We start from the raw sequence: 11,211 nt of genomic DNA, 5'->3' as shown, positions 1-11,211 counted from the left end.
CCGCAATCCTAAATGACCTATCAGCAAAAAAAAGCAGATCCCATTTTGCAATATAAAACAAATTGGATCCCATCTTCCAGGGTAAGAGTAAGTAGGACTGCAACTTGAACATGTATAGCTTCATTCCCTTGTCATCACAATCTGCAAAATGGAGTTTAGGCTGCCAGGTGAATTGGAAGTGGTATGCTGCCGACAACAAGGAATGGTGAGAGGGGAAAGTATGCCGTCACTCAAAGGAAGGATTCAGAAATCAAAGGCTTCCGTACAAGATCTACGCAGGGGAAACCTGGCTTGTGGAGACTGTAGATGTCTCTGTCTTGGTGCCAACAGAAGTGTCATCCTCTGCCAAAGGATTCTTTCCACAGCAAAGTGTGGTGAGCATACAGTTACGGAACTGCAAATAAAAATTTTTAAAAAATCATTAGCACATGCAACTTGCACCATCAGGAACAAGCTGTAATAACCGTGTCAAAAGATCAGTGATAATTCTAGAATCTGGAACATGCTGATGGCTGTTCTACCAAGAAGTGCATTTTCACAATTGGTCCTAATGCACCAACTGCAGCCCTTCCTCAGCTGCAGATTTAGTGAAGGTTAGCCACTGAAGGTTAGCCACGTATTAGTTCCAATTCTTCTCAAGTACCACTGAGTGTTTTATGTTGGGTCTTCAAAGTATCCACAAAATGCAATTGGTACAAACTGTGATAAACAGGTTGTTGATCTGTGCATGATATAGGGATCATATGATGCCTGTACTGGGCACAATTTAAAGTGCTAGTGTTGATCTTTAAAGCCCTACATGCAGTGGTGAAATGTAAAATTTCTTACTACCGGTTCTGTGGGCATGGCTTGGGGGCGGGGGTTTAATATAACTGAGTGGGCGTGGCCAACTTTTTTTAAAAAAACTTTTAAAACCATTTTTTCTACAACCTCTTCGGCTAAAGAGGTTGTAAAAAAAATGCTTTTAAAACCTCTGATGATCCCAGCTGACCTGCCTGATCGGCAGAGGCTTTCTTTAAAAAAAAAAAAAAAAAAAAAGCCTCTGATGATCCCAGCTGAGCCGCGCGATCATCAGAGTCTCTTTTTTTTTTTTTACTTTTAAAAGCATTTTTTCGGCCAAAGAGGTTGTAGAAAAAATGTTTTTAAAAATAAAAAAAAGCCTCTGATGATTGCGCGGCTCAGCTGGGCAATGGGGGGGGACAGGGATTTTTGCTATCGGTTCTCCGAACCACCCACCTCCATCGCTACCGGATTGGGCGATCCGGTCCGAACTGGGAGCATTTCACCCCTGCCTACATGGCTTACAATCAGGTGACCTGCAAGTCCTCCTCTCCTGCTATGAGCCTCCCCTGTGTCTGATAGATGCTTCTGAAGATGCCTCCTATGCCACAAACTTGGTTATTGGATACCCAGGGCTTTTTCTGGGTAGTTACAGCTAGGGAATCCCTAAAGATATAGCTAAGAAGACATATTTAATTCTCATTCCCCCAGAATTTAGGATGATGGCAAAGACACAACTCTTTGGTCAAGCTTTTATAATTTTAATCATTTCAATTTTCAGCCAACTTTAAGTCATTAGTTTTAATTATAAAATGAATATAACTTGAACTTGATTTAAATTGCGACAGTCGTACTTTTTTATTACTGTAAACTGCCTTGAGAGTTGCAAGGTGAGATATAAATGTCATAATAAATAAAATGCATAAAAATCTGGACACTGCTGTGTGTATTCGTTCATAAGGTCAGCCTCCCACCATCTGCCTTCCTGGCCCTTTGATTCATTTGGAATGATGGGGTTTGTCCCAGGGGTGAAATCCAAAATTTTTCCCTACCGGTTCTGTGGGCGTGGCTTGGTGGGCGTGGCAGGGGAAGGATATTGCAAAATCTCCATTCCCACCCCACTCTGGGGCCAGCCAGAGGTGGTATTTGCCGGTTCTCCAGAACCTGTTGGAACCTGCTGGATTTCACCCCTGGTTTGTCCCAAAGGTGCTGTTTCAAAAGGCAACTGGAATTCGTTTTTTCTTTGAAGACATTTCGCTTCTCAACCAAGAAGCTTCTTCAGTTCTGACTAAAGCTTCTTGTATGAGAAGCGAAACATCTTCAAGAAAAAAATAAAGTCTAATTGCCTTTTTGAAAAAGTCTAGTTGCCTTTTGGGACAACCATGACTGGATGAGTAAGACTCTGCATAGACAATGGGGTTTGTAGTCTAACGTAACTGGCAGGCATAGCTGGTTAAGTCTTTGTCTTTCCATGGTGGTTCCTCCTGAAATCCTAGAGAAAGTGCTTCTATTTATCTTAATTGGTCCCTGTGCTTCAAGGTAAGTGAAAATCCTTGGCACGCTCCAAACACCAAGGAAATAATTCATAAACCTATCATTCATTCTGCTTAAAATAACAGAGTTCAGCCTTCTTGCCTTGAAAGGCTCACAAACAGTGAGGTTCGTTAGCAGCTTTGTTTGATCCAATGAAAGAAGGAGACCCTTTTGGCAAGTTCAAGAGTGTAAGAACATCTTCTCTGGCCCCAAACTTCGACCCCAACCCCAACCCCCAACCCCCACCAGTGGTGGGATTCAAGTAATTTAACAACTGCCCTAATGATTTCTTCCAACAACCAGTTTGCCAAACTGCTCAGAAAGTTAACAACCGGTTCTCCCGAAGTGGTGCGAAGTGGCTGAATCCCACCACTGACCCCCCCCCCCCCCCCGCCACCATCCCTTGGAAAGGTTGTTTGAGATTTTCAGACTGACGTGTCAGCCCCAGCAAGATGCATTGCTGCTTAACACATTCAGTCAAGAGAGTAGATATGTCATGGGCTGGTTTCATTTGCCATCTGGCAATGAAATCACTGAAAGTTCTGCCAGTTTCCTCCAATCCTGTGTTTATAATAGGGAGAATAATTAGTCTACCTGGCAGGGCTTGCAAAATGAATTATTATGACGTATATTGGAAGCACTTTAAGCACTTAGGGAAAATGCTGTAAATGCCCATCATCATTACACTCTTGAAAAGCTGTGGCAACATTTCCAAGTTACCTGTTTGTTCATTACGATATAAATCACTGGGTTGTAGATTGCAGAGCTCTTGGCAAAGAAAGACGGGATGGTCATAAAGACAGGGCCAAAGTCAGATCCTTGATGAGTAAAGATATAGAAAGCCACAGAGGCGTAAGGGACCCAGCAAACAAGGAAGGCAATCACCATAAGGATGACCATGCGAGTGACTTCTTTCTCGGCCTTCTGGGTGGTGGCTGACTCCTGTTGCTGAGCAGCGGCCTAAAAAGCACAACAAGGGACATGGTTGAGACTTCGCAACTGTGCTGTTCAGAACGGGCAGATGTTAACCGGAGGAAGGGCCCTGCACATTGTAATACGTGTTGGAAAGAAGAAACTCTACATTATGTGCAGCTCTCAAAAAACGTGCGTGGCCTGCAGTCCTATCTGTAGCTGACACATTGTGTGTGTGTGTGTGTGTGTGTGTGTGTGTGTGTGTGTGTGTGTGTGGTTAAGTTAAAATTAAATGTAGTAAACTTAAGGGGGGAAGTCTGGATAAAGGAAACCACTTATGAAAATAAGTGGAGGAAGTTTGAGAAGAAGATGAGTTTTACATCAGACTTGATCATTTGTGTTTTTGCCCACCTCCATTGTTCTCCTGTCCCCATCTTCAGGAGGCCCTAACACAAATGCTCCCATAAATTATTCTAAATATACACTTGGATTTCTTTGCAGCAAAGCACATATCTGAGATGCTGGAGAAGGATCACTCAAAAATCTATTAGAACTTGGTGAACTCTTAGCATTGATGTAGCTGGAAAAGCCTAGGAAATTGCAGATACACTGCAGAAAATGGTGGAAGTGGTTATGACTATAACATTATTTCCAAAGAGAACCAACCAATCAAAACTTTTAATATCTTAACAACTCTAGTTCTTATTCTCCCTGTGTGGATTAAATGTTTTCAATCTGAATTGGTCTGGTGGATAAAAGGTTCCTCTTTCTGTAGAATCACCCACCTCTTTAACAGTGCAGACGAGACGACCGTAGCAGAAGAAGATAACCGTCAATGGAGTGACAAAGTGTACAAGGAACATATAGATGACAAAGGACTCGTTATGGACTTCTGGGGTTGGTGTATAATAATCAACTCCACATGAACTCTGCATACCTTCTGGGATATACCTGTATTTAAATAAAATATAGGTAGAATATTACAGTTTGCAGAATTAAATAGTCATACTAACCCTTTAATATTGTTAATATGTGCACTACTTCCCTAAATAAGTAAAAGTTATGTAGGCTTTCTGCAGTGGTGAAATCCAAATTTTTTTACTACCAGTTCTGTGGGTGTGGCTTGGTGGGCGCGGCTTGGTGGGTGTGGCAGGGGAAGGATACTGCAAAATATCCATTCCCACCCCACTTCAGGAGAAGGATATTGAAAAATCTCCATTCCCACCCCACTCTGGGGCCAGCCAGAGGTGGTATTTGCCAGTTCTCCGAACTACTCAAAATTTCTGCTACCGGTTCTCCGAACTGCTCAAAATTTCCGCTACCAGTTCTCCAGAACCTGCTGAATTTCACCCCGGCTTTGTATCTTTGAAAAAAGATACCTTGGGAACATTACTTACTTATTTGAGAGTGGTAAGATTTGTTTATTTATTTTTATATCCAAGATAGTATCAAGTAACCAAGAGTCAGTTTTGTGTAGTGGTTAAGGCACCAGGCTAGAAACTGGGGGGACTGTGAGTTCCAGTCCCACCATGGGCACAAAGCCACCTGGGTGATCTTGGGCCAGTCACTTTCTCTCAGCCCTAAGAAGGAGGCAATGGGAAACTACCAGTACTACTGAAAACCTTGCCAAGAAAATTATAAGGAGTTATCCAGGCAATCTCCAAGAATTGAACACGATTGAGTGAAAGGGGAGTAAAATCAGGTAAACAGAGCTAGTTCACTATTCTGGCTATTGTGTTAACTATTTATTTGTTTCTTCGTTAACATAAGAGTCTGTGCATTTGGTACCAGTCTTAGAGGCATGGAACTGCTGAGGCTTTTTAGCCAACTCAGCTTGCTGATGTTGATTTGAATAGTCACCTTACCGTGTTTCCCTGAAAATAAGACTCTGTCTTATATTTTTTTGAACCCTGAAATAAGCGCTTGGCCTTATTGCCATGCGCTCAAAAGCCCGATTGGGCTTATTATCGGGGATGTCTTATTTTGGGGGGAAACAGGGTATTTGTAAAGTTACATACAGAATATAGGAAGAGAATAAGAAAAGCAGACAGATAAGGAATGTGTACATGCACATTAAAAGAGGATACATCAGGGATTTACCCCTGATGAATGAATACAGGAGTAATATCATTGAGATTTTGGATACTCACAGCTTGGTGCCAACAAAAATTCTCTGTATAAATTATTTTTCCACAATAAGATTTAAAAAATGATGATTTTTAAAAAATCCAACGTCTTCTGAATTTTTCCAACTTGGCATCTGATGTATTGAGCCAATCAATGATCATACTGTATGGGGAAGCCTGGAAATTGCTGTTCAACACACCCAGAAAATGCCAGGTTGGAAAAGATTGACAAATTTATAAACCCTGAATATTTATAGCAAAATTTATAATTGGCGCACCTGGACCTACGTATTCCTTCTATGATCCCCATTAGCTCTTTTATGTCCATACATCAATTCATATCAGGGACTCAACAGCTACCCACCTTGACCATCCAATCAGAGGAGGAGCAGCACAAGCCAAGGCCATGATCCAAGTGAGAGACACTCCCATGATGGCATGAGTTTCGGTGAAACGGAAGTTGCTCATGGGCTTACAAACTACTACATATCTTTCTACAGCCAGGACTACGAGAGACCAAAGAGCTATCTCACCTGTAAGAGAATAAAGCAACCATTCGGACAGATATTAGAAAATCAACAACAGAAAGATGGGGAAACATTTCCATGACTAAAAATGAAAATGCTATTTTTTTATTTCGATTATTGTGATCCTTCATAATGTTGTTGTATCGCATTGCATTCATGTGCTTCCCACTCAGAAAATATCCTTGGAATATTTTGCAAGGATAAAACAAGGAACAACAGTAAAATAAAGTAAAACAACCTAATAGAACATAAAAATCCAGACAGTCATATAATTAATCTACATTTAAAAATTTCAAGAGCCATAAATTACCCCCAAAAAAGTGTTAATATTCAAATGTCTGCCAAAGGACAAAATGTTGATAGATGTACAGTGAATATGCCAGCTAGATTTCTTAAGAAAAAGAATAATCTACAGAACAGAGAGAACCTCAAGAATAGAGGAGTTGGGAGAAGAGACCTCTGGGACTCTTGCAACAAGCAGTAAAGATGGGTGGGAAAAGAGGGGCTCTTCATCTTGACAGGGCCTAAACTGTTTAAGGCTTTAAATACAGTGCACTCTGAGGCCCTGTCCCTGAAAATCACAGGTTCTGGCAACTGCAGCTGCCATGTCAATGAAATAAAATCTTTTCATTAGCCACGTTCACAGTCTTTGGTCTGGGGAAAACACTGTAGATCCCTGATCTATACCATTTTGAACAGGACTGGAAAACTGACTGGGGATGTAGTGTAGGTAAAAAAATAAAAAGTGGAATACTTAAAATGGCCAGATCCAATAATCAGTTTTCCTACTCTGTTCTTCACCAACTTTAATTATCTAATTGTCTCCAGACATTCTGCCACATGTAACAGATTACAGTAACCCATATTAAGGGTTTGCCAATAGATGCAGTATAGGGCAGATAGATGGACCATGGCTGCTACAAGGCCCGAAAAGCCAGCCATTTTCCTATGGTAGATTGATTTTATGTATTGTAACTGCCACAAGATTCACAATGATAATGAATATCATTAATGAAATCCTTCAGTGGAGGAATGGATTGTGAAAATGTCAGAACTCACAGAGAGGGCAAAACTGAACCTGTTTGGGCAGATTAAAAAAAAAAAAACTTTTCTGAAAGACTGGAAACCTTATACGGACTTTTTGCTGAAAGAAGAAAGAAATTAAATGATTTATGGGTTTGAAGATTAAGATAGATATGGGTTAAATGAGGGCCTGAAGGAATTGATATAATATCCAAGAAGGAGGCGGGATTATAAAATTATAACTTTCTGTTGAAAAGAAGATCAGAAATCATTATATTTCTTTATTTTCTTTTCATTGCACTTTTTCTCTTTTTCTTTCTTTCAATTTGTCTTTTACTGTATGGAAAAATTCTTAGTAAATATAAATAAAGTCAAAATATTTCTGAGGAATTTTCACATTGGTGATAGAGACATTGTAAATATAATATTCTGGGGGTCAATCCTTGGCACTTCCAATATACATCAAGCATCAGAGAAACCTTGAGGATAATCCTGTTCTTAGAATGGATCCAGAATTGTTTGCAAAGAGGAAGTACCAAGGTGCATCTTAGCTACGGTAAGTATCTCATGTCATTCCTAGGATCTTATTCCATGTCTAATGAGTCTCTTTGAAAGTGTCCTCATTTTTGAAGTTCAACCAGCGGTGGTTTCAGATTTTCTTACCACCGGTTCGCCTCACGTGCACACTTTCCATGCATGCGCCCGGCCTTCCGTGCATGCGCTTTGCTCATGCATGCGCCTTCCACGCATGCGCCCGGCCTCAAAAATGTGCCTAAATAGACAGCATAGTGCTGGGGCAGGTGGGCAGGCCCACCTGCGATCTCTGCTACCAGTTCGCCTGCATACCACCTCTGAGTTCAACCTGTATATGAATGTGGCAGGTCTCTATAATTTTGCCCAGAGCTGTCCCATTTAAATGCACAGAGTAGGGGGAAATTTAATAAGGAAAAAATAAAGCAGCCAATTCCTTTTCCTGACTATCCTAACATCTCTATATGCTTATCTTTTTATATTTTATTCATAAAATAATTCAATCTGTGCGACTCTCCCCTTCAGACAGTTATTTCCTAGGGAAGTATATTTATGCCCAAGGAAGGAAACATTGGCATCAAAACACAAATAATAAGGTGTTAAACATTTAAACTAAATTTGTTTATCAGTGATTGCATGACTTCTGTAAATGTCGTACACTAAAGAAAATAAATAACAAATAATAGTGAAATAAGTTACAATTAGGGACATTGCTGTTTTATGCCATATTATACTATACTATGCTCACACACCAGAACTTCCAACCTTTTCTCAAAATTATAAAAACCCATCATTTTTCATTCCTTTCCATCTCCAGTTTTGAACTTCAACAACATTCCAATATTTATGCCTTAAAAGTCACAACACTCCTCTTATTTCTGTCTTGAAGAATAGTTGAATGTAGGATTTGTCCCTTAGAGCACTTAAGAGGGGTGAGTTCTTGGAACATTTTTTAAAATCTAAATGTTATTTTCTTCAGTATCTGCCTGCACTCAAGCAATAATGTTAGAGCAGACACTTCTTAAAAGTTTGCTTCCTTCTCAAGGAATTTCATTAGAAATTGTTTCTTTTGTAAAACAGTTTTACATTGTTTTTGTAAACAGTGAAATCAATGGAATTTGTAGAAAAGCCACCTTTCTAAACTTTAAACATTCCAACATAAAAGGTGAAAGGAAATAAGCTGGGATTTATCCATTTTCTTTGGTTATATATAATGGCATTCTAAAGAGAGGAAGACTTTGGTAGAATTTGTTTTTCCTAGGTTATTTTATTTCAAAATTAGGGCTCCTCTGAGGCCAGTACATTTGAGTAGTAAAATATATAATAATAAACCAAATTTAAATCATTGCAAGATGATGTTTGCAACTGACTTGAACACATAAATAATTTTTAACGTTTTAAATTTACTGCCGGCTGGTGTGTCGATTTAGTAAAGTTTTGCCAGTCCATTAAATTGTGAAAACTTGCCAGAGACACCTATCCTCTGCCTGAATCAGACAAAGATCACAATAAGAATTTTTGTCTAAAGAAGAAGGTTGGTGAATAAATTAACAAAGATTTTATATTAGCGCTTTTGAATCTGAGTGTGATTTTTACCATTTCATAGTCACATTAATAACTTGCTTCTTTTTTTTTTTTTTCTGCTAGCATTTAAGTCCAAGATACTAAATTCAAGATATAACTAGAATTTCCCAATGTTAATTGTTTTGGAAATTCTGCTTTGGTGTTAGAAAGAACATGCCAAGAACCCTACAGGGAAAATCTGAACTATGCAACAGCCTACAAGTTCATTAAGGGAAAAGTGACATTTGGGAAGAGGAATCAAAATACATACCACCCAATGTAGCAAAGAAGCCTTCAACGTTGCATCCTACTGTCCCAAAAATGAAATATCCATTCATAGAAGTGTACATGGTAGTGGTGAAGCCAACCAAGACCATGAATAGATTGGCTACTGCCAAATTTAACAGGATGTAGTTCAAGGGTGTTCTGAGTTTCTTGTGTTGGATGGTGACATAGAGGGTTAGAAAATTGATGGGAAAACCAAGCAGAATCAGAAGAAACATGTACGCAGCCAAGGCAGAATATTTCCATGGGTCTGCCAAATAATATTGAGGATACTCATATGGATTTCGAACAATACCAGTCTTGTTCGACATAGGGATATAGAAATTAAGGCCTTCCGTTCCATTCATGGTAGCAGCTTCTTAGATATCTTGTTTCCAGCAAAAATGCCTCTCTTTCTAACTCTCTTCTTATCTATGAGCAGTTACTGGTTGAGCTGCTCCTTCCAAGCTAACACTGTTCCCTTTATAAAAGATGACCCTGGTTAAGACTATGTTACTGATGTCAGCACAACTTAGACTTAGGTCAACATCAATCATAATAATCCAAGATAAAATTGGTCCCTTTAATTCTACACACTGCATTGACACTCTCCTGGTACTGTGGCTTCGTTTCAAAAGAGCTGTAATCATATGCAGATACCCAGCATGGGTAGCTACACGGAGATGTAAAATTGGGTGAAGGACATAGTAGTCAGTCAGCTTCTGTCTGGTCCAAGAGGTTGCTTTGTGCTATTTGTTCTTGCCAATACAAAAACATCACACCGTCCTTCTGGAAAACCTCACCTGTATCAGAAGGAGGCAGCCTGCTCTCAGTAGTGATACAGAGAATGTTTAGCAACTTTTAGGGCACTAGTTCCTCATTCACATTGTCAAACAAGGACAATAGGCACATACAATTTAAAATTACTTTGAAAGTGGCTTCTTTGAAATAATTCTGGGAATTATGTTGATGCTGTGTGTGTGTGCATGTGTGTGTGTGTGTGTGTGTGTGTGTGTGATTTGATACAACTGCCCACTGTTTGCACAGAACTACAATTCCAATTTCCTGCAGTTAGTCCTCATGAGGTGAAATAAGAATGAAACTGATCTTACACTTATATCAAAGAATTTATTTGCATTTTAACTTGACTACCATTAACCATCATTTATAATATGTTTACTGATTTGAACATCTCTACAATTAAAAACCAAGCACAAAACCAAGTAATGCAAAACAGCATTAAGCCGTTGTCATAGTAAACAGAAAACAATAAATAACCACATCTGTATAAAAAGGCAAACTAGAGCTGTATTCTTTAATTGATAAAGAATGAGACACATGGCATAACTGAAGAATTTTGATGGAATTTGGGAGAGCCCATTGGCTCTACTTACATGAGAAATGAAAGGGGGAAAGGAGAAATGTATCTACATCTCCCAAATCATTAACCAATCCTCTTTTTCTGATTTATGCTAATGTAACTGTAATGTGACTATATCATATCCCTACAGCAGTGGTCCCCAACCCCCGGTCCGCGGACCGGTGCCGGGCCGTGGAGTACCTGGCACCGGGCCGCGCAGCGGCCGGGGGACATGAACGCTGCAGCGCAAAGGCTCCTGGGCTGTGCGCAAAAGCTCCTGGGCCGTGCGCAAAAGCTCCTGGGCCGTGCGCAAAGGCTCCAGGGAAGAGAGCCCCGCGCAGGTACGCACGTGTGGCCCAAAGCCCTCACCCCTGCGCGCGCTCAGCGGGCCACGGTAAAATTATCAAAGGCTGATTGGTCCGCGGCGATAAAAAGGTTGGGGACCACTGCCCTACAGGACTGCTTTTTCAAGTAAAGAATATTCCACTCTTGTGCAGAGATATCATTCTCTCTCTTATGGCTTTTAAGTAATAGCTATAAAAATTAAGGCATACACTTCAGAACTGAATCCCCCATTCTGCATCTGTTGAAC

The 11,211-nt window shown here is 40.0% G+C and overlaps 1 protein-coding gene across 1 annotated transcript; it reads right to left on the bottom strand.

The window, feature by feature from the left end:
* Positions 1 to 271: 271 nt before the first annotated feature.
* RHO (rhodopsin) lies at positions 272 to 9,627 on the bottom strand. Its single transcript, XM_070936877.1, has 5 exons — positions 9,267 to 9,627; positions 5,716 to 5,884; positions 4,011 to 4,176; positions 3,034 to 3,273; positions 272 to 394 (listed from the first exon to the last, which is right to left on the bottom strand). The coding sequence occupies exons 1-5, from the start codon at positions 9,625 to 9,627 to the stop codon at positions 272 to 274; spliced, it is 1,059 nt and encodes a 352-aa protein (XP_070792978.1).
* Positions 9,628 to 11,211: the final 1,584 nt, after the last annotated feature.

The sequence above is a fragment of the Pituophis catenifer genome, unplaced genomic scaffold (genome assembly GCF_029215685.1).
Source record: "Pituophis catenifer annectens isolate HBS135680 unplaced genomic scaffold, rPitCat1.0.hap2 SCAF_2, whole genome shotgun sequence".
In the NCBI taxonomy this organism is placed as follows: Eukaryota; Metazoa; Chordata; class Lepidosauria; order Squamata; family Colubridae; genus Pituophis; species Pituophis catenifer.
This window is presented reverse-complemented; position numbering and strand designations above follow the sequence as displayed.

Bases quoted from the DNA above. Each gene is read 5' to 3' on its own strand.
- RHO (XM_070936877.1), bottom strand. From the start codon at position 9,627: ATGAATGGAACGGAAGGCCTTAATTTCTATATCCCTATGTCGAACAAG. The intron at 4,177-5,715 runs GTGGGTAGCTGT...ATTTAAATACAG, and splicing joins CCTCTGATTGGATGGTCAAG to GTATATCCCAGAAGGTATGC. The intron at 395-3,033 runs GTAACTTGGAAA...TTTTATTTGCAG, and splicing joins ATATCGTAATGAACAAACAG to TTCCGTAACTGTATGCTCAC.